General features: G+C 40.9%; 1 protein-coding gene across 1 annotated transcript in view; it reads left to right on the top strand.

Moving 5' to 3' along the window:
• Positions 1–24,257, top strand: part of LOC143286059 (Fanconi anemia group A protein-like) — a 108,555-nt gene that overhangs the window by 59,883 nt on the left and 24,415 nt on the right. The window contains exons 9-16 of the mRNA XM_076593604.1: positions 1,726–1,866; positions 2,273–2,384; positions 4,143–4,273; positions 5,396–5,495; positions 6,925–6,984; positions 17,648–17,734; positions 21,138–21,229; positions 23,433–23,522. Coding sequence (XP_076449719.1) covers positions 1,726–1,866; positions 2,273–2,384; positions 4,143–4,273; positions 5,396–5,495; positions 6,925–6,984; positions 17,648–17,734; positions 21,138–21,229; positions 23,433–23,522 — 813 coding nt within the window. The remainder of the gene's footprint in view (positions 1–1,725; positions 1,867–2,272; positions 2,385–4,142; positions 4,274–5,395; positions 5,496–6,924; positions 6,985–17,647; positions 17,735–21,137; positions 21,230–23,432; positions 23,523–24,257) is intronic.

A 24,257-nucleotide genomic window follows, 5' to 3' on the forward strand; every position in this document is an offset into this window, starting at 1 on the left:
ACAGGAATCTGTCACACAGTACAACTCTTTGACAGGGACTTCTAGACAGGAATCTGTCATACAGTGCAACTCTTTGACAGGGACTTCTAGACAGGAATCTGTCACACAGTACAACAATTTGACGAGGACTTCTAGACAGGAATCTGTCATACAGTGCAACACTTTGACAGGGACTTCTAGACAGGAATCTGTCACACAGTGCAACTCTTTGACAGGGACTTCTAGACAGGAATCTGTCACACAGTGCAACTCTTTGACAGGGACTACTAGATGTATATATATGTATTACTCTTTTTTTTCACAATATTTCTCTGTGTGAAATTCAGGCTGCTCTCCCCAGGGAGAGCGCGTTGCTACACTAACAGTGCCACCCATTACTTTGTATTTTTTCCTCCCTGCAATTTTATTTGTTTTCCTATCCAAGTGGATTTTTCTACAGAAATTTGGCAGGTACAACCCTTTCGTCACCGTGGGTTCTTTTATGTGCGCTAAATGCATGCTGCACACAGGAACTTGGTTTATCATCTGATCCGAATGACTAGCGTCCAGACCACCACTCAAGGTCAAGTGGAGGGGAAAAAGTACTGGCGACTGCCGGTGTGATTCAAACCAGTGCGCTTAGATCTTCTCGCTTCCTAGGCGGACGCTTTACCTCTAGGCCAACACTCCACACATTGACGAGGACTTCTACATGGGAACCTATCACTTTGACATAAACTTTTAGACAGGGGAACCTATCACTATCAGGCTTGCTATCCCATGTTGCCAGCTGCAGCCTCTCAGAGAAATCCCACCTAAAAAGTTGTACCCACTCCTGTGAGAGTTATACACTGGGCACTCTGTCCTCTGTGTACTTGGCCTCCTACAACCTGGATACAGGCTGGGAACTTTTTGTTTGACAAGACCCATTGGTGCATCTGTGAAAATCAAGAGCCATTAGTCTCCTTTCAGGGATTTGTTGTTTTTCATGTTCCATCATTCTTTCTGCTTCTTGTCAATGGTCAGCTGCAGCATGTTCATTGTCCTTTATAGCTGCCTTCATATATATATATATTTTTTTTTTCCTTCTAATTTTGGCTTTGGACTGGTGATCCAACTTTTTCTGGACTGTCTTTGGGGATGATTATGGGAGGCCCCTAAACTGGCTGAAGCTGAGTCACTCTTCGTCTTAAGACGGCCAGGACTGACTGTCTTGTTCATCATTATGGGAGGTGGAAAGAAAGAAGTATTGTTCCTTCCTAAAAAGTGTTTCTTCAGTTCTTACCTGGTGGGACCACTGTCCCTCCCTCCTCCTTGCAGTTGGCTCTCATGACTGAAAACTGGATGGGCTGCTCCTGACCCCTTTCCATTCCCACCCCAGCCCCATCACTGAGGGATAATACTTCGGGGTTGATGTCTGGGAATTCCAAAATTTGTCATATCTTTCACTTTAGTTTCTTTTTTTTGGCATTCTGGTCAGTGGGTGCATATAGCACCACACCCATGTCAGAAGAGAGCTCTTTTTTTTTTTAAATTCTTTTTCCTTTTTGCCCTGTCCAGTAATATTTGAGGAAATCCTCTTTCAGAAAGAAAAGGGCTTCTCTCAGTTTTGTGTGTGTGTGTGTGTGTGTGTGTGTGTGTGTGTGTGTGTGTGTGTGTGTTTCTAAAGACTTGCTATCCCAAGTTCTTCACTGTGAAGAGTAGAATTTGCTGTTGATACATGCTTGTAAATTCTGTCTTTTCCAGACACATATTCCACCAAACCATGATGAGTCACTTCATTTGGAACTGCAGCAATGCCAGTACATCTATCCACAGCAACCACTGTTCATCTCTTCAGGAGAGCTGTGCACTGTTCATGGAAGTTCTTGTCAAGGCTATGTCTAGGTGAACTGATCATTTTGTTTCACTTATAAGAATAGTTTCATGAGATTGCAATTTGATTTATGTACGCCACAAGTACAGAAAAACCTGTGCAATAGCCCTGTTTATATATGTGTGTGTGTGTGTGTGTTCGTGGATATTGTATAAATGATAAGGTAAATGAACCAGTATAAGGATAAGTATTTGAAAGGTACCAAGTCATCTCTTCTATGTAGACAGACTTAAATCTGGAAGAAGTTGATCACAGGCTGAAAAATCCTCATATGGTATACTTTTGATGGGGATCAAGCCCACACTTTACATGGTAACAGGTATTGAGATAAAAAATGGCAGTTGGTAGATTGTCAGTGTGTTCAAACTCCCTTGTTCAAACTGATTTGTGGACCTTTGTTTCTTTGTTGTGAAACAGAAGTGAGCTGAAGGCAGGGAGGTGTTCAGTGTGTCAGCAAACAGTCCATGTCAGCCCATCTGACACACATATCAACAGCCATGCAGTCGACCAACTTCTGTCACTTTTCACCGTAAGAAATTCACTTCATGTGCTGTGAAAAGTTTTAGTCAGTTTAGTCCTTGATAAAGAAGATGACATGTTTCGCTTGAAATGAAATGTTGCACTTCGATTTTTAAATTTGTGCTGTTGGTCAAAAGAACGGAGGCGGACCAATCCAGTCCATTTATGCTTCATGCCGATTCCAGTTTTAGCAGCCATTGTCAGTCAGGAGTAAACAGACAACAAAAGTAACCTTGCTGGCCAGGCCACAGTGCATCTGGCCACTGATGTATGGAATTTCAGTTTTGCTTGTGTGAGGAATAGAGTGAGCAAGGGAAGGTGTGTATTTGTGTGGGATAGGGACAGATAAATGGAGAGCATGCATTTAAGTTGTTAAATAACAAAATGAAGTATTCACCATTTTAAATGGAGAAATCGGCTCACGATTTGTAAGTGCAAAACACAAACAAACAAACAAAAAAGAAAAGGAGGAAGTTAGTTCAAGGTCGGTTTTATGAATAATATTTGAAGTTCAGGTGAGTAAAGTATAGGACATCCCCCCCTCAACACACACACACACAAAATGTGTACACAAAGATGTCTTGTGGTGTTCAGCTTTTCATTTGAAGTAATCCGCAAATGAGTTATAATCAGACAGAGAAAGGAAAAAAAGCAGTTAATTTCAAAATCAGTTTGCAAGTGCCCCTTGAATAATTTTCAGTTGTAGGCATAGTAGAATGAACAGATTTTATACACATTGTGGTGTTTTTTGTTGGTTTGAGAAAGGGGGAGGGGAGGCACAGGAGCTGAGGTTATGGCCCTTGTTTAAAATGAGGCATAAGCTGACAGTGTGCTGTGACAGGAGGTCAGTGTAAACATTGGTACTGTGACACTGCTGCTCAGTGTAAACATTGGTTCTGTGACACTGCTGCTCAGTGTAAACATTGGTTCTGTGACACTGCTGTTCAGTGTAAACATTGGTACTGGCACACTGCTGCTCAGTGTAAACATTGGTACTGTGACACTGCTGTTCAGTGTAAACATTGGTACTGGCACACTGCTGCTCAGTGTAAACATCGGTACTGGCACACTGCTGCTCAGTGTAAACATATACTGGGACACTGCTGCTCAGTGTAAACATTGGTACTGGCATACTGCTGCTCAGTGTAAACATATACTGGGACTCTGCTGCTCAGTGTAAACATTGGTACTGGGACACTGCTGCTCAGTGTAAACATTGGTACTGGCACACTGCTGCTCAGTGTAAACATTGGTACTGGCACACTGCTGCTCATTTTAAACATATACTGGGACTCTGCTGCTCAGTGTAAACATTGGTACTGGGACACTGCTGCTCATTGTAAACATATACTAGGACTCTGCTGCTCAGTGTAAACATTGGTACTGGGACACTGCTGCTCAGTGTAAACATATACTGGGACTCTGCTGCTCAGTGTAAACATTGGTACTGGGACACTGCTGCTCGTTGTAAACATATACTGGGACTCTGCTGCTCAGTGTAAACATTGGTACTGGGACACTGCTGCTCAGTGTAAACATTGGTACTGGGACACTGCTGCTATATATTATATATATATTATATTCATTTACTTATTAATGTAGCCCTTTGAAAAGGGGAAAACATTTCAGGAACATGGGGACTTCCAACCCAACATGGGGACTTCAACCCCATCTCCCCTTCCTGAAATGTATCAGGGATAATCAGACTCATGACCATTATGACCTCAAGGGATATCCTTGAATTTCATGCACGATTACATGTCTGCAGAAGCTGGTGCAGAGTATACTTCCAGCAGACCTCAACAAAGAAGAGGAACCATGGTTGGTGCATCAGGTGTTTCGACTGCTCCAGCTGAATGCCGGGAATGCAGGCACTTTTACCCCAGAGGCTGTACTCAGGTAGTAATGATAGTGATGACCTTGCTAATGGTTATTCAGTCAATAACAATAACAAGAGAGGCAAAGCCTTTATGGCTCACGTGTGATTCCTCCTGATTACTCAAGACGTGCCGCATCATATGATGTGGCAGCTTGTCATGTCAGCATGATGAGCAGCATCATATACAGCGTTTGAAAAAAGTATATGTTTTAAGCAATGCATGTGTTAATGGCAGAGTACATTCCTTTTTGGACTAACTATTTCCTCACACGAGTTCTTTCCTTTTGACTGTTGATGACCAATATTTTCTTTGTTTGAAACTAATTTTCGAAGTGCCTAAATGGCAGTTGTTTACATCCAATTGCGACATGCAACATGAGGCAAAGATTCACAGTACGAGAAGCAGAAGAACTTGTCATTGAAAGCAATTCCAACATCAAATACAATGCTGAGCTCAATCCAGAAGCTGACAATGATAATTCTGATGAGGAATTTGTGCCTGGTAATGAAATTCTTGGTGAAAATTTGGATTCTGATACCTGCGATCATGAGCACATGGTTGCAGGTGATGAAAATCAAAATGACAACGAACTGATGGACGCTAAACAGATAAAACATGGCGATGTCCCTGTGCTCTTCAATGATATGGGTATTGATGATGCACCCTGGATATATTCTTGGGTGAAAGACTTGGATAATTTTCCGATGTCAGCCCCCTTTACTGGAAATGCAGAATTGACATTGCCTGAAGCTTTCCCAGCCACACCCACACCACTGAATTTTTATCAGCTCATCATTGAATGAAGCATGATCAAACAACTCAAAGTGGAGACAGACATGCTGCATCCATGTGTACAAAGAAAAAGGCAGGTGGTGGTCTGTCTCCTAGATCTATTTTCAGTCAGTGGAGAATGGTGACCATGGATGAGATGACCAAATTCCTGGCAGTGCCAGTTCACATGGGCCTTCTCAAAAAGCCACAAATCAGTGACTGTTGGACAAGAGATCGACTCAACAAACTGTTTTTGCATCAAGGTTGATGAAGAGGGACAGATTCCTTGATATTTTTTTGTATTTATACTGTAGCATTGAAGACTTAAGTGCTGTAATATTTAATGGATTGTATGATGCTGTGCTTGCAGAGTGGTTCTGGGTTGTCCTGCATATCTACTGTTTACCAGCTGTGCGAGACTCAGTGGGAAATCCATGGTGTGCACTGTCAAGTTATTGGAAGAATTTTTGGTAAGCTTTGCACATTTAGTCCCATGTGTTCTGTGTGCATGTGTGTGTACTTGATACCCATGAGATTAAATCTGGAAGTATTTCTTTCCAAATGATCTCAGAAATTTGCCTCTGGCTCTTCCAGTTAGAAGCTGGAAGTCTCATGAGATTCACACGATATATTCAGTAAATCGATAGCAGACTCTTCACCTGAAACAAACTCCAGACTACAAGGCAAGTAGATCTGTTTATTTAGATGGTCATTCATGAACATTATACACTTGGTAATGAGACCTTTGCACAAAGCATTCTGTTATTAAAATTCATTGTCCCCCTTCGAATTTCAATATGTTTCCACAAACTGTCATTATAATCCACAGCTACATCCCAGAATATTGGCTGCTGAACCTGATTTTAGGCATTGACGCTTATTTGCTTATTACAGTTTCTATTTAGGTGTTTGTTATAGGCGATGAAGCTGGACAAAAAATAAAATAAAATCAAATAAAAAATTCACACACGATATGCTTAAAGGAATGTGCAAACAAATCAGATGACAGTCACCAAGCACACTGCTTTTGCCAAGATAACAGCCTGTAGAACTGATGGAAGCATTGTGAGGCCTTACACACTGAGTATAAAACAAAGCCTTTCTAAGTCTTCAGTCATTTAAAAACAAGAGGCAAAGCCTTCGTGGCTCACATGTGATTCCTGCTGGTTTAAAAACAATTAGAACAAGACTGAAAACACAACTGATGAGGATGAGGAGGCATACCAGTTCTTACATATGTAAAAACCTATATGTCCAAATCATATCTTCACTCACTATCTGAAACTATTTTTTGAAACTGGAAAGTTTTGATGAAAACAGGGATAGTTTGAAATTTGGAAAGATCTATATCATGATCATATAACAATGAAATGCTGATCAACATGGGTTACTTCAGCTTGATGAAGTTCTTTTAGTTTGGCAAACACTAGTTTCAGATGGTGAGCAATATGATTTGGATCGATAGGCCTTTACATAGTTCTTGTAGTTTTTTAATCAACAGGAATTACAGGTGAGCCATGAAGGCTTCACTTTTTGTTTAACTGATCATGTGACATAAATGTACCATTCTGACTTTTGTGGGTGTTGAATAAAGTGAACATGCTGATTGGTTATAATGAATAGTTTTGTATCTTTATATATTTTGTTATCAAAACATTGATTTAGCAAGTAAACGGTGTGTTGATAAGGGAAGAGTTTTCTTTCTGAAATTGCTAAATTATCATTTGACATTTGGATGTTCAGCTGATATAATTGATTACCTTTTGTAAGTGACAGGATTTAGTTTCCGCATCCATCCTAAGTTTTTAATGCAGTTGTAAATATCTTGATATCAGGATTTCGAAAACCTCCAATATCTGCATTTCTGGCATTATATCAAAGTGGCATCTCTGTCTCCAGGTGAACAGTGCAGCTGAACATGGAGTTTTGTCTCTTGATGTGATCTGCCATGTGCTGCAGGTTTGGAATTGAGTTTGAATCATTTGAGATGCTGGACTAGAAAATGTGCACACGCATGCACACACACACATGCACACACACACACACGTGCGCACAGACACACACACACATGTATACACACAAGTGCATATAGATGTTTTGATAATGTCTAAACTTTTACTCCATTTCAGATTAAAAGATGAATAAATAAAGTCACTGAAATCTGCCATTGAATTCATCTGTTTCTAGGAAGAGGCTACAAAATAGCTTTTTTTGGATTCCTTCTCACTGCAGTTTTCTTAACAATAAAAAAAGATTGACATTTTGGCGAAATGCTACCATTTTGTTTTTTAAGATTCTCTTTTTACTTCAGGAATGCTGCGGTATGGCATGAAACATTTAGGTATCAAAAATTCAGTGAGAGGAAACTAACTGGGTGTTCAGATGATTCAGAGAGACCAGAAAAATCTCTGGTTTCATTGCAAAGTTCCAGTGATGTAAAGTTATTCTGCAAAACAGATTGTTCCCTTTAGCTCCATATTACAATGAATTTTTGGCTCACTGGTGTTTACACTTACATGAACCTATGTAATAGCCCTGTGTTTCAGTTGTCTATGAGTCTATCTGTATCTATGTGTATGTACGTTTGTGTTTGTCTGTGGTAGACTTTAACAAATTCATTTTCTCTGGATATCCCCTGTCTGTCAACACTGAATTGAGCTTAAAATCAGAAAAAGACTATACAATCATTCTAATACAATGCATGTTTGGGAAGAGCACACACACACAAAATAAAGAGGCCGAAATGTTTCCAAAGTCAGGTTACTTATCATTTTTGTTTTTCATTCACTCTCCTTCTTCTTCTTCTTTGCGTTGGACAGCTACGCAGTCAGGGTCGAAGTCCGAGGGATGCCACAAACTCGGACGTCCGGTGAAGATTGGCTGCCGTCCCCCAGAGCTTGGTGTTGAGGTCAGCACCCCCAGGCCAGGACTGCTGCCGCATCTTCTCATACAGGGGGCAGTCTTGGAGAATATGGGATGGGGTCTTGTCAGCCTGGCCGCAATCACATAGGGATGTGGCTGCCACTCCAATCCTCTTCAGGTGTGCTCAGAGACCGCAGTGTCCTGTGCGAAGGCGGTAGATGGTAGTCTGGTGTCTTCTCTCCAGTGTCCTGATGGGATCTTGGTGTGCCTGGTAGCCTCCGTTCAGGGTGACCCAGCCTCTTCGGAATCTGCTGCGGAGGAGAGTTTTTGCTTCCTCATATGTGGCAGGAATGGTTGGCTGTGTGAGCTGGCTTCCTTCCTTGGTGAGGTGGTCTGCACGCTCGTTGCCTGGGAGGCCTACATGTGCAGGCACCCACTGGAGGGTTGTTGGGGCTGTTTGGGTAAGGGTTGTGAGGGAGGCCTTAAGGGACTGGATCAGTGGACCAGGATCAGGGGAGTCAAGGGCCTGGAGTGTGGACATGGAGTCAGTGAAGATGGAGATGCTGCCAAGGGGCTTTCCACAGGAGGAGAGGAATTCTGCTGCTGTTTGATGGCCAGGACTTCAGCTCTGAAATTGGAGCAGAGCTTTCCTCCAGGGAGTGCGATGCTGCTGTGCTCTCCATCGGGAAATCTGACGTAGACACCACTGCCTCCGTTGTGTGTGGCTTCCTCCGCTGATCCGTCCGTGTATACATGGGTCCAGGAGCTGGCTGGGTAGGACTCCTCTATCATGGCCAGAGTCAGGATCTTGAGAGTAGCTGGTTGCTGGTCTTTGGTGGTGATGCCAGGAACTCTGAGGCTGATGGTGGCCTCTATCTCTTGGTCAAGCCTCCAGTCAGACAAGGCAAGGTCAGTGCAAGACTCCCCTTTTGCCGCCAGAACATCGCTGTGCTGTGCTCTGAGTGCTTTATACTGGTGATTGAGGCTCTGATGTTTGAGACGGTTCTTGGTGGGCTGCTCCAGTCTGTGGTGTAGGTGATGTGAGGGCAGTCTTCTGAGTTTCTCTCCCTGCATCAGGACTTTCAGGTCGCATCTTCTCTCCATGGGCTCAACATTAGCAGTTTTCTCCATGTCATGGATTGGCGTGGACCTCATGGCTCCAAGTATGAGGCGTAGTCCCATATTTTGGACTTTGTCGAGCCGGCTCTTGTTGGTCTTGGAGGCTGTTCCCCATGAGGTTGAGGCGTACTCCATGGTGGGTCTGACTGCTCCCATGTAGACCCTGGCGAGAAGCCTGCTGTCTGCTCCCCAAGTCATCCCGGCCAGCTTCTTCAGCAGGGCTAGCTTGCGGATGCCTCTCCTCTCCATCTCTTCAATCTGGGGCCTCCAGGTCAGGCGGGTGTCCAACCTGACACCAAGGAATGTTGGTATATTCGTCTGGGGCAAGACCTGTCCCTGGAGCTTCAGCTTGACTTGCTCGTTGGCGGTGGAGAGAGAGAAAAGTGTTGCGTTGGTTTTTGTGGTGTTGAGCTCAAGACCCCAGTCTTCTGTCCATGTAGCGATATTGCTGACGACTTCCTGAAGCCGGTAGGAGGCCGTGCTGGTGTGTTCAGCGGATGTCCATACTGCCAGGTTGTCTGCGTGCAGACTGTTGGAGACGTGCTTCGTGATGTTGTCTCTGATGTCGTTGATATACAACAGGAACAATGTTGGGGAAAGCACTCCTCCCTGGGGGACACCCTCACGTAGCTTGACCTTTCTGCTATGGAAGCCGTCTAGTTTGACCCTTGCGGTCCTGCCGAAGAGGTAGTGTTGGATCCACATGTACATCTTGCTACGTACGCCGGCTTGGAGAAGTTTCAGGATGAGGCCCTCCTTCCACACTTTGTCAAACGCTCTCGACAGGTCAAAAAACACGGCCAGTGTCTTCTTCTTCTCCTTTCATTCACAAAACTTAGCACTTTTATCTGACATTTTGACACACTGATAGATAGCAGTTATTGTGTCACTTTTAGTTCAGATAGTAACATCTGCTTAGTATGGAAGTTACATCAATGCATACATCTGCCATGAGTAGCAATATTCTGCCATTTATGGGACATAAGTCTTGAGTATACAATGGGAGGAATTTTGTAAAACAGATCTCACTTGTCCAGCAACATTAGATTTTAATCCTTAGCCTACCTAGGGATTTGGCAAATATTGAATCCTATTTGCCGGGGAATTTTCACCAAAAAAAAAAGAGGTAGGTATAGAAAAAAAATTCTGGATTGATTTCTTAAATGGCACGGGTAATAAAAAGTAAGTATATATTTTCTGAAAGGAAAATGAATGGACGATACAGAAAAAATGTTTTGTTATGATTAAATGATCATCAGAAATATACATGGCACACACACACACGCACGCATACATGCATGCACGCACGCATGCATGCACACATGCATGCGCGTGCGCGCGCGCACAAACACACACACACACACACACAAACACACACACACACGCTCCCCAACAAAGGAATGTCTGGATCAAAATCATCAGCCCAGTGTCAAACCCACTGATCTGAAACTGAAAACACTACAACGCCCACTCCACTGCCCCTACCCCTTCCCACTCGACCTCATGTCCTGAATCACTCTTCACGCTTTAACTCACTCCATGCCAAGAGTTTTTACCCTTGCGAATCCCAGAAAACCCAGGGTTTGTATAGGATGGGAAAAAAATTCTCAAAAAAACAAATAAACACCCACACAATTGAAATTTAGTATGTGTATTCAGTGAATATTGTTCCATATTTGTGCAAAAAATTAAATTATTTACTCACCATCTTGTTGTTGATCACGGTATCCATTTTTTGTGTATTTTGTAGCATTTTTGCACCCATCAGAAAGGTATACCAAGTGTCCTTGAACAGCTTACAAATGTTCCACATCACATTCTAACACTATTTGAGGAACTGAAGACCTAGTACATGCAATGAAGTATGAACAGATGGTGGAGAAAGTTGAAATTCATGCACACAAAAAAATATTGTCTCTACATAAAAAAAGGAGTTCACTGTATACACAAAAACCTGATGTATTATCACTGACAGTAGTCTTGTCTGGAGTGAAAACGCTCATGGCAGGTGATGTTGAGTCCTGGGCACAGCTTCACACACAGTGGAACTCCACATTTTGGACACCAGTTGGCAGTTTGATGTGTTGTGGCGCTTGAACAGGTCTTCACAGACCTTGCACTTGCAGTAGCTGGTCAATCATATCCACTCCAGCCATGTTGGTGATGTAGTCTTGTACTGCAGCTGGCTTCTGTCTTTCAGGACAGTGTCGTGTTGTCACACTGACCATGGTAGTTGGCAGCATGACTGTTGTCAGCACGTGAACTGGCTTTTTGTCCTGCCACTTCAGCACAGCAGCATGACCTGCAACCATACACACACACAAATGATCATGCAGGTCTGACTCTTTCTTCTTATTGTTGTTTAAATTATTTGTTTGCTTATTCCCTTGTTTATTCTAAATATTTATGTGAATGGAAGCATAATGTGGTAAGTTTTTTTACATGTAGTCAAAGAAAACCACCTTAGATTTTTAAAAAATAATATTACAAACAGTAATGACAGTATCATCAGTATTAGAACTATTACAGTCATTTCTATAGCACCTTGTTCTACAAATAAACTCCATGTTATTGTAAAACAGAAAATAAGTAAATATATGCATGCAATCACACAAACACACACACACACAGAGTTGTACACCTGAACATGTGACATTGTTTTCTTTCACACACACACACACACACACACACATACACATATATATATATATATATATATATATATATATATATAACACATACACACTCACCATTTTCAGTCCAATCACTGGTAAAAAACACCAGCAAAGTCGTCCGTTTCCTCAGTGATTTCGTTGTCAGTGTCGGTCAGCTAGCACATGGTCAGGACTCGCTTTTCTCTCCACTGTAAACACCCTCTTCAGCGGCCGAATCTATTTCTAGTTCATCGGGATATGGTTCAAAATCACTGTCTGACGAATCAACATTATCTCCTTCAACATCGGAGCCTTCAGTCTGGATCATTTCCAAAGTAGCTTCAACGCTGTGTTGTGTTTGACCTCTCCTACCATGTTGAACACTTCGACGCGATGCCATCTTGTCAAACAACTTGCAGAGTTGACCGAGGGTATGCTTCGTTGTCGTCTGCTATCGAGCGTGTCATTACCCACATGCAGTGTGTGTGAATGAAAAGTTGGCCGGAGATAACTCAAGAATCAGTTCTGCTTTTGAGTTTCGTATCCGACACGTCACCCCAACAGCGTGACTTTTTAAAATCCAAATCCGCATATGCGGACATTGGCATCCAACGCTTTGTCCGACGACATCCGCATATGTGGACAATGGCAGCGAGTGAGTTAATCTGATACATTCCCCCACCCTTATTACCTCTTGCAGACCTGTTTGTCACACAGTGTGACAGTTTGTTCCATTCTCAATTCACTAATTGCTGTCTGCTAGCTAGCCAAACTCTGTCCTGTTCTCTCACCTCCCTCGTCCAAAGAATCGCCAGATTGCAGTTTATCTTCATCTTCTTCAAGCATTCATTCAAATTTTCATACAGCAGTCCTATGTCATTGGCATTTAGTTTTGCTCTTACTGGGTTTGGATAAAGCATCACCAGTTTGCTTTCCCACATAGATAATGAGTTGTTGACATGCTTCCAGTCTACCAGTAAAATCATTTAAAAGAACAATCCTGGGTGACCTTGGCCATTTCCATGTTGTTATAAGAGTCAAGGGAACCTTAGCAAAGCTAAGACTACCGATATGATAATTTCAAAACAGTGTAAAAGCTTTCACAAAATGGAGATATTCAGCCACCGTTTGGGTAAAGCTTTCATGGCAGTGGCAATGGAGTGAATTATCTGTTGTTAGAGAACAGCTTACATGGCAGTCTGAAGGTTGAAATATTATTCAAGGCTTAGAAAGTCATTTTTGAAGGGCAAGCACTTCCCAAACGATGGTCAAGTCGTGGTTTCTGGCACAAACTACAGACTTCTACAGGCAAGGTCTTCACAGCTGCATACAGCGATGGGAATAGTGTGTCACCCTTGGTGGTACCTATTTAGAGAAAAACTAACTGTGCCAAGTTTTGTTCCTCTCAGTTCGTGGGAAGTGGGTCAGGAGAAATCTTTAATGACCATCCCTTGTAAGCATACCATTTTAAGTGAGCATTTGTCAGGTGGAAGACCCCTTTCATCTCAATGATGATTTGCCAGCTGGACCACTTGGATCATGCGTGGAAAGAGGGTTTACCTCACATGCCATAAAGGCATCAGACACTTAATAAAGTGAAGACAGTGGTTCCAGTCAGCAGATTTACACAACTTTGCAAGCCGTGCTGATGATTATGTATGAGTATAATGATGAGAGATGGATCTGTCTTGTCTTATGATTTTGTTTGTCGAAGGTGATGACAACGACAGTGCTGAAACTGACAAGAGTATTGGACACTTTCTTCAGTCCATCAGTTCAATCAGACATCATTTCTGAGCGAGTGACAATGATTGACAGTCAAGGTGCAGTACTTTCACATAATTCGAGAAGAGGGGAAGGAGAGAGAGAGAAGTGGTGTAAAACAATAGGTCAAAGGCCAGACAGAAGGTGGGTAAGGGGATGTGGCACCTACCTGTCAGTTATCTGCCTTTTCACAGTGATCAACTGCCGGGAATGGCAACTACCAATAATCCATGATTTTCTTGAAACCCAGGGTTGATAGACGATAGACGGGAATCACATGCTTTTTACTTTTTCATGCTTTTTGTGACTGATCAGTTGACTGATTTCTTTTTGAGGAGACAAACTGGATGCACAGCAAACATGTTGTCAGATCAGTTACAACCAGGAGGATGGGAATATCATCAAAGCACTCTCTCCTCTAAACAGAGATGCCCTTTGGCGTAAGAAAAGCTTGACAGCTCACTTTCTAAGAACATGATCAACTTTTTATCTTGACTGAACCCACGTTATGCCATTGATAGGACAATTATTCACTTACTTGTCTACAAGAGCTGTGATCATCATGATAATAACAAGGCAGCTGCACCCACACTCCCTCTCTCCATCCTCATACACACACATAACAATCAAGTAATCAGTTTAGATGGAAAAAGCATGTTCTTAAATGGTAGGGAGGGATAGGCCTAAATCATAGTTATGGGTTTCCAGGCCTGACTTGACTCTAGGGACTGAATGTGTCAGAGAGAGTATGATAGAGAGTACCAGAGCTTAGGTGTTGAGAAAGAAAAGGCTTGTTGGCCATGCAGTTTGCATGTAAAATTAGGAAGCTGATAAAGCCTGGTGTCAGCAGAGGATCGAAGGGTCCTGGAAGGAAGGTATATTTTGGAAATGTTTAGATAGATACTGAGGAGCAGAGCTTCAGATAACTTTGAAGCAGAGACATGAGTTTTATTCTCTGTTCAGTTGGAAGCCAGTGCAACTTATAAAGTAGAGGAGTTCAATGTTGATTTCTAGATGATTTATAAATGAGCCTAGCTGCAGAGTTCTGGATGCACTGAAGAAGCTGAATGACAGATTGAGGACAACCAATAAGAACAGTTACAGTAGTAGGATGTAAGAAGACTATAGTCTTGGTTACTTCTTTTGTAAGAAGTGAACAATTTGAAGAGATATGTTTGAGTTCGAGATAGACAAGTTGGCACGTTTTTTGCAACATGCTGTGTCAGGGAAAGATCGCTGTTAAGAAGTATGCCAAGGTCATGGACACAGTCAGAAAACTTGATTTTGCAATCAGCCAATGCCGAATGGGAGCGAAGTAGGAATAGGAACTGAAAGGGAAGTGGGTTGAGACTGTGCTCATGAGCAGGATAATTATTTTCGTGGTGACCGGTTCATGTGAACAGTGCGTGATGGGCGCAATAGCCGAGTGGTTAAAGCATTAGACTTTCAGCCTGAGGGTCCCGAGTTTGAATCTTGGTGATGGTGCCTGGTGGGTAAAGGGTGAAGATTTTTCTGATCTCACAGGTCAACATATGTACAGACCTGCTTGTGCCTGAACCCCCTTCGTGTGTATACGCAAGCAGAAGATCAAATACACACGTTAAAGATCCTGTAATTTGTGTCAGCATTCGGTGGGTTATGGAAACAAGAACATACCCAGCATGCACAGCCTGGAAAATGGAGTATGACTGGCGGGGTAAAAACTGTTATACACATAAAGGCCCACTCATGTTCATATGAGTGAACATGGGAGTTGCAGCCCACGAACGAAGAGGAAGAACAGTGCGTGTCAGCAATGGCGTCTGAACCATAAGACAAAGGGGCCCTGTCGTTACTATATAATGTTCTGAATTTAATCTGTTTGATACTCTGTGTGCTTTCCTGGGTTCATTTACAAGTCATCAGTGAATGCAAATTTTGAAGAAAAAAAAGAATATTTTCATCATCTCACTGTATGATAGCATATGAAGGGAGGAAGTTTTGTATTTTGTCCCCAGCTGAATCTGTTACTGATCAGTTTGGAAGTTTTCAGTTTACAAATTCTAACATTTGTGTTTTTGGTGATTTTATTTCTTACCCATACAAATGGGTCATCTGTGGGGAAAGTCAAGGGAGCTAACTGGCAGTATGAAGGAGTTAATCACATATACACACACACTGCGCGCACGCACACACACACACACACACACACACACACACACACACAGTTTGCATGGCTTATAACTGAATGTCATTGGAAAGGTGTGGAAGGTCTATTCTTTGGCGTTTTCAAAAAAGATGGTGTTTTCATACCAGTTTCAAAAGATTGAAATGAGGGAGAGTGGCGAAGATCGTGAGGTGAACTGTTTCAGACAGATGGAACTGAACGAGAAAAGGAAGAATCACCAAAGGATTGGGTTTTGACACAGGGAGCAAGTAACTGCCTGAATTGGAAAATGATCTGAGTTGTCGTGGGGTTGTGTAGGTTTGAATGACTTCTGTTAGATACTGTAGCGCAGCACCCAAAATGGAGTTGAAGGTAAGAGTTGGGACTTTGTACTGAATGCGGGTGGATATTTGTAACAAGTGAAGAGAATGTAGAAGATAGGTGATGGTGTCAGTCTTCCTGGTCCTAAGATTAACCTAGCTGCTGTGTTTTGAACTTTCTGGGGTTTTTGTAATAAGTATTGAGGACAACCAGTGAAGAGTGAGTTACAAGAATCAAGTATGGACAAGACAAAAGAGCACACCAGAGTTTTTGTTGCTTGAGTAGTATGGAGATGTTGGCTGGAACAGATTCTTCTTCTTCTGCTTCTTCTTCATCTTCTTCTGTGGGCTGCAACTCCCACGTTTACTCGTATGTATACAAGATGGCTTTTACGTGTAAACTGATCTTTCGAATTTGTAAGGATGCAGCCTTGCAGAGATTGTTTACATGTTTTTTCTTTGAAAGGTTTGAATCAGACATCCAATTTACAACGTCAGAAAAACAAGCCTGTAAAGGATAGTCAGCAGGAGCAGCAGATTGTAGTAGCTGTGTGTCATTAGCAAACATTTTATATGCGACCTAGTGACTGGATTAACTTAGTCAGAGGGGAAGGGTACATGATAAACAAAACAGGGCATTTTTATGCTATTTTACAGTTATAATCAGAACATGCTGTTTCCAATTGTATTTTGTTTGTTTTATTCTATGGAGGTAGAAATATACTATTTAGATTTTTGATAATAAAATTTATTATCTTCACTTTGAAATGGCTGAATAGTTATCTAGATTCCAAATAATTGGGGAAAAAGCCTGAACACACACACACACACTTTTAAAAACACTCACCATTTGTGCAGAATCATTCGCAAATAAAATCACATGAAAATACCCAATGGTCTAATTGCCAATGACACCATTATACAGATTCCTGTCAAAATTGACTCTCTGATCTGTCACCAACATTCTTTCATAAATTCTTCAAACACTGGTAATGCATAATTCATTCAAAATGTCCAGTCAAATCAGATTTCTTAAACTGTGTCAAAGTTCAAGTCATACTGCAAGGAAATGAGTCTTGCTTGCTTCCCTTGATTTTAGGATTGTGAGAACACATTGGTGAACTTGGTCAACAGTGGTGCAGTAAGAAAAGAAATAGCTGGAAATAATTGAAGTTTGACTGGTTCTCAGAAAATTTACAAGCATGTATATAAAGGTATCAGAACAAGGTGAAAGTAGATGTCAAGTCATGAAACTTTGAAGTGGTGTGGTACATGAACCGTTCACAATTACATGCTGATCACAATTAGGTTTGCTTACTGTATCCAGTCACCTGATGTGATGAGCAAGGTGAGAGATCAAAGGTCAAGGATGCTTGTTCGTACAAAAGAGAAAAGGTCTTCCATACAATCTTTACAAACAAGGCACAGTGAAAGGTCATGGTGAGAACAAAGCAGTCACAGTTTGCATGATGGGGAAGATGTAGAACTATGATGGAACTTTTCACTTGCTGTAGTGAATGGCTGCAGTGAAAACAAATGCTTTCAATAGTATTACATGTCAAAGGTCAAAGTCAGAACAGTGTGTGATTAAAGATGTCCTGTTGCAAAATGATATGCTTTACAGTGTCCTGTTTTTTGGTTGTTGTTTTTTCTGTTTGTTTATTCCTGTGTTTGATTTATTGGGTATCACATGTGAGTCATGAAGGCCTTACGTCTCTTGTTTTTGAATTGGAGGTGTTTGTCTTTTATTTCTGCAGGGATATATAGCTGGTGCAAGAGACTGCAGTGAGAGAAAGGCGATGGAAATGTTTGAAAACCACCCACTGATCATTTTGTCATCACTGGTCAGTACTGGACTAACAGCGTTTTATGAACCATAGTTGGTTTATCTGTGTGTTGTAGCCATTGTGATCCTGTCGTGTGAGCCATAGTTACATGCCCACTGTACAAGAGATAGTGTGTGGTATTGTCTTGTATTGTTTTATCCCACTTTTCAGGTCAGGAAACACACTCGCTTTTATCAGCTAATAAAGCTGAACTTTGGCATACTATGTGGCCAGTTGTAACAGCTGGAATTCAGTGTAACATCTGGACTGGAATCCAGTTCTGAGAGGATCCACTGCTTGGTTTCAGGCCAGACACTACAGTAAAGTTCATATCAGAGGTGTTTGTTGCCTTAATTTAAAATGTATTACACTTTGAAAGTATATTTACTGGGAAGTTCAAAACTATTCTTTTTTTGGCGTTTGGACCTCCGGTTGCCATGGAAACAATCCAAGATGGCTGCCAAACAAAAATTTTTAAAAGCCTAAGGCTTTTTTTCATTTGCACTTAGCCAAAATCTGTTTTTTGATCTAGTTTAGGAATGTTAATATCTATAAAAGTACGGATAGCTTTTTGATGTAATGACAAATTTATATTTTTGAGAATTTTTTTTGGTCAACGCAGTTATATTGCACCGATTGTTCTAAATAAAATTCAAATAAAACATAACTATACATTTTGTTTCAAAAAAGCAATGCATACTTTTAAGCACCATACTTTAAAGAAGCACCATGCCAAATTTTAAGGCTCTGTGTTTATTTTTGTGGAAGTTTTAGCCATTTGAAATGTGCGTAGAGTGCGAAAAACAGAAAACCCAGAAAACGGAGAAAGAAGAACAGAAACTTTACTGGTTGAGTGTTGTTTAGCACAAGTGGTAAAAGAGTACAACGTACTCACCCAGCATGTTAATCCACAGCACAGCAGCCACCAGGTAAGAGAAGAAGTTGAAATTGAAGTGTTTTGTGGCCAGTAATAATCCAGTTCACAGCTCACAGCTGATGACAAATTCACAAAGAACGTGAAATGGTTTACACAGATTGGCAGACACATTCCAGTGGTCTGGCTTTCCCATACTCCTTATATGAGAGCAGTTTTGGAGAGCACAGTGGAAGGGGGTACTTACAAGCTAGTGTCCTCCTGCTTGGTAGGCATCTGGATCCCTGGCCTCCTCCTCTCGGTTGTTGAGACGTCGTAGGGTGGCGTACTCCTTCCGCATGATCTTTGCAGCCTCACTTTCCATGCTCTTGCTGGACTGGAAGTGGTTCTGGCAGCAGTCCGCAGCATGTCCTTCCTTCCATGCAGCCATGACTTCAGCAGACAGGTCCTGTTGTGCCTCCTTCAGCTTGCATGCATGGCAGTACTTGGACAGCACACTGAAGTCCACTACCAAGCCGGTCAGGATGTCGATGCAGACGCCGACTCCAAACAGAGAAGTGAACGCTCTCTTCTGCCAGGTCCCATCAAATGAGACACTGATGTTAATGATGGGTTCCTCTCCCCTGTCCAGTGCCTCCCTCAGGTCTGCATCAGTCTCGGCATAGGCATTCCTGATGGCAGCGGCTGAACGCAGCAGACAGTCTGCTCCAGAACTGATTTCAGCATCTGTGGACAGCAAACATTAACAATACAATAAAATTTGAAGCACAGCAAAGATAATTTTTTACACACATCAGTGCCCACAAACACACATACATGCACACACACACATACATGTAAAAAATACACACCCACCTCACACACACACACACACACACACACAAAGCATGTAATGATGAATGCAAACACACACATACCAGCACACACACTCACACACACACACACACACACACACACACTTACCCACACACACACACACACACACACACACACACATGCATGCTCACACATGTATACACACTGTATACATACCCCCCTCCCCATTTCATTCTCTGACATTCCAAATGAGAGAAGAATAAAAACATTGTATACAATCCACTCACCGGTTACTTTCTTGTCGTGGTTCTGGAAAGTCTTCAGATGCATGCCTGGAACACCAGTCACTGTGCTGAAGGCTTGTAGGACAGCATGGCTTCCTCCCATCTCATGGCTCAGGACAGTCATTTGGCGATTGATCTCGAACGCCACGTTTTGTTTGTCGTCAACTTGAAGACGCGGTGAGGACATCTCTGCCTTCTGGTAGCCACACTCCTCACACTTCAAAACTAGCTTCGAAGCGTAGCCAGCACGTTCGGTCTCGCTAACTGACACTGACAGTCCTGAGTTGTGACACTCTGGGCAAAGCAAGTCACCAACAAGTCGAGAAAGTTGCAGTGAATGTGCCAGAATCCACACTTGCTTCTTGCCCTGACCCTCGTGATTTCGAGTTGGTCGCATCATCTCGATCTTTCGACGTGCTGCACCTGAAGTTGAAGGTTCGGCTGATTGTTCAGTCAGTTCCTCCTCTGATTCGTCCTCTCTCCTCCATCTGGACATTGACGCACCCAAACATTGCCTTTGACGTTTGGATTTTCGAGGCATTTTGCAAAAATCATGAGTCGCAAAATAACTGATAGCGTCGTGTTGTTTACACTCGGAAGTGGCCGTCGCAAAGCATTGTGGGATGATACAAGCTTGACTCGAGCGCTCTGGTTGGTCGGCACACTTCGAGCGGAGCTGTTCATGAATGAACATAGTACGCAAGCCCATATATGGAAACAATAGTAAAATTAGTGTCGTCTCAAGAACGGGAAATTCTCTTTTGGTAATTTCCGTGAAAGATCGGCAGAATCTTCGTTAGATTCCGGGAAGTTTGCTCTTTCATTTCATGCATTACATTACCCTGTTCGCTGTTGGTTTTGATGCGTTGTCAAGGTCCAAACATGGCCCATTTTGAGCATTTTAGCGTCAGAATAGCGAAACTATCAAACGACACACATATTTCAAAGGCTTTTTACGACCACTTTACGATATTTTTGGTGTTTGATATTTTTAGGGAATGAAGAAAACATGTTTTTGGAGCGAAATATGCCAAGAACAGAAAATCATGAAAAATTACCCTCAGGGTCATTTGTAGACTACCGTGTCTACCCTTCAGAAGTGCAGTACCAAGACATTGTAAATCACTGATTTTTTTTTTTTTTAAAGAAGTGCTGGCTCTTAAATAAATGTTAGGTTCCAGAGATTAAGGGATCAAACCTCGATGTAAGCAGGCTTAGCGGTAGTAGCAGTATTCGTTGTAGCAAAGAAAAAGAATTAAACACTTGCCAAATTAGATGAAAAAAAAATGTTAAGGTGGGATGGAGAGTTCCTATTAAATCTAAAATTGATAGATGAAATAAAAAGATTTCACCATTTCTGTTGTCCATGTACTCAGCAGGATGTATCAACTTACATTAAAGATTTTTTAATGACTGTAAGCATGGGCCTGTCGAACGATTGTTTCAGGTACATTGGCAGAGTCTTTGTACTCTTCTCCCTGCACTGCCCACTTATGCCCCCTGGGACAAGTTGTCTTGTGTTCTGGATATGTGGGACAGGTACTGTGCTTTCAGTTGAAAGAAACAACATAATTCTGGATGTAGGGTATTGGTAATGTGCTTCCAGGTTTGTAGGAAACATTACACATTTCAGGACATATAGTATAGATACTGTTAAATTTTATCAGAAACATTACCCTTTTCAGGACACATGGTACAGGTACTGTGCTTTTGGTGTCATTGTAAGTAGTATGCAATTTAGGCCACAGTCTGTGCTTCCATTTGTATTGCAATTGCTACACAATGCCATATGCTTTTAGTTTTCTTACAAAACCAACACAGTTTGTTACATGTGGATATACATTTTCAGTTTATTGGCAAACATCATCCCAGTCACATGGATCAGGTACTGTACTTTCAGTTTCATATCAAACACCACACAATTTAGAATAAAGGTCAGTGAATAGTTGGAGATGCGTGCTTTTAATTTCATAGCAAGCATTAAGGCATGGTTCTACCACCCGAAAATGCCTAAAATTACCAATTTTTGTTATCTTGGTTTACCCACTAAATTTCAACCAATCTGTTTCAAATTTGGTCTGTATTTAGTTTAAGTTTGACTGTTTCCATATCTGAAATCAGCTTAAGATTTTGTCATATCTTCACATTGTAAATAGGGTTTGAATTTTGTGAAAAGTAGTGTGTACGGAAAAACGGTTCCATCAGGGTTTCCCTGATAACATAAGAACTAAACATGATATTTGTATAAAATTTCACAGAAACACTGTTAGATTAACAGGGAACAATGTGTTGGTAGGAAAAAAGTCATTGAAAAAAGTCAATGTTGTTTTGGTCTTCTAAATTATGTGAAAAACTGGAAAAATAAAATTCATTTATAAGGCCTAAATTACCAAAAGCTCCCAACAAAAATGTAGCAAAATGTGTAATAAACACATACTGAAAATTTGAGCTCAATCTGATGAATAGTTTTTTTTAGATATTTGGGAAATGGGGAACATAAATGGCGAAAATTGCATTTTGAGAAAATGGGCTTTAAAGTTTTCATTTTGACTGCATCCCAATTAAACAATACGGATGAACAGTAGTTGACTTCCAATTACAATATATATTCTTTTCTGCAAGATAGTGAAAGGCTTTCTGGCATTTACTGGAAATCTGGTGAATACTAATCCATGAAAAATATGTAGAGCGTAAGCTTGACAGTAGTTCTCTATTGATTTGTCTGTTTCTTAGCAGGGTCTACTCTCTTCCCCCCCATGCAGAGTTTGGTTTGCAATGAAAAAGGCATTGCTTAAAATAATTTTCATTGTATATTTTACTTGAGTAAAGCAGAACCCAGCAGTGTCCCAGTCACAAAACATGTTGTAATCCACCATCCTTGTCCAGCTGGTTAAAAAAAAAAAAAAAAAAAATGGTGTGGCTTTCAAACAGAATTTTTAGCTTTTTCCCGTATTTTTACTTTTGCCTCTGCATTTTAAAAATGTAAGTACTTACTACTGTCTATGGAGTCCATGATAACAATAATGAGAATAATAATCAGTGTATAGAGCGCCTTTCCATGTAAAAAGTGCTCAGTTGTGCTGTACAATGTAAAGACCAACAACTTGGACAACTAAAACATGTATTTGAATGCTAAAATGAAAAACTTATAACAGTACCAGACATCCAACCAAACACTATGATATGTACAGACACCATCATATAACACTCTTCATTCATATCAATACATCACAGTACCAAAATAATGCACATTTCATATCACAAAACTGAATACTAATACTACAATGATTAAAACCATATCATGATCTTAAAAACCAATCACATTTTACTTAAAACTGATTACGTACTTCACAAGACATCTGAAATCACAAATATTTAAAATCAGTCTCACCTCCACCCTCCCCCTCTCCCCAGACAACATCAGAACAACATACACAGGATACTTAAAACCAAGCACAAATATTTAAAACGAATCTCCATAGTTAAAACCAGTCACATAATCACAATGCCCAAATAATTTATGCCATTTCACATTAATTTAGTGAAGAAGATATGGTTATGTTAAAGATGAGATTCTTGACAAAAAAACAACAACTCCACTCATATATATATATATGTGTGTGTGTGTGTGTGTATGTGTGTATATATATATATATATATATATATATATATATATATATATATATATATATATATATGATACGAACATAAAGAGAAACATACTTGTGAATATCTTTTGCAGACTCAGTGCAGAAGGAAGACAGTCTCTCCCCCTTTCTGACACAGAGCCATTTCATCTGGCTGCATCCTTGTACTCTTCAAAGATAAACAGGTAAATTACAGTTATCATTTCTGAAACCAAGGCATTTCCTGGCTTACAAGACGGTGTGCACTTATGCTATGAAGAGAATTTTCTACCATACATGAGGAAGAACTGAACACCTTTATTCCTTGAAGTGATTAATCAGTTCAGTAACAGAGAATTATGGAGAGAGAAAAAAACTCTCTTTTTAGGGAATTTTGAGGATTCAGTGGTAATAATTTTTGAACAAAAATTCAAGCACAAAAATTTTAGGAGATTCTGAATGAAGGTAAATGTTTTTTGTGAAGGAAAATAAATGTTGATTCTAAATCTGGGCTTTTTTCCCAATTATTTTGAACTTATATAACTTATATAACTATTCAGACATTTCAAAGTGAAGATGGTAATTTTTATACATTAAAACAAGTATATTTTTACCTCCACAGAATGACACCGAGAAAGAAAACAAACAAATTCACCTGGAAATATCATGCTTATTGTCTGATTATTCCTTTAAAAGAAAATTAAAATGGCTTTTGAGTTTATAACAATCACAACACTTGTGGTCATATAAGAGAATAACTGTTCCAGCAATGACATGCATTGGTTCAGTCAAGATTAAAAGTCAATAATGTTCTCAGAGAGTGAGCCATCAAGTTTTTCTTAAACTTAAGAGAGTCCCCAATATAGCAACCCTTCATGATGCCTTTCTGATCTTCATAGATCAACCTAGGCACAACAGACTTTATTTGACCAGCAATCGAT

The sequence above is a fragment of the Babylonia areolata genome, chromosome 9 (assembly GCF_041734735.1).
Source record: "Babylonia areolata isolate BAREFJ2019XMU chromosome 9, ASM4173473v1, whole genome shotgun sequence".
Lineage (NCBI taxonomy): Eukaryota > Metazoa > Mollusca > Gastropoda > Neogastropoda > Buccinidae > Babylonia > Babylonia areolata.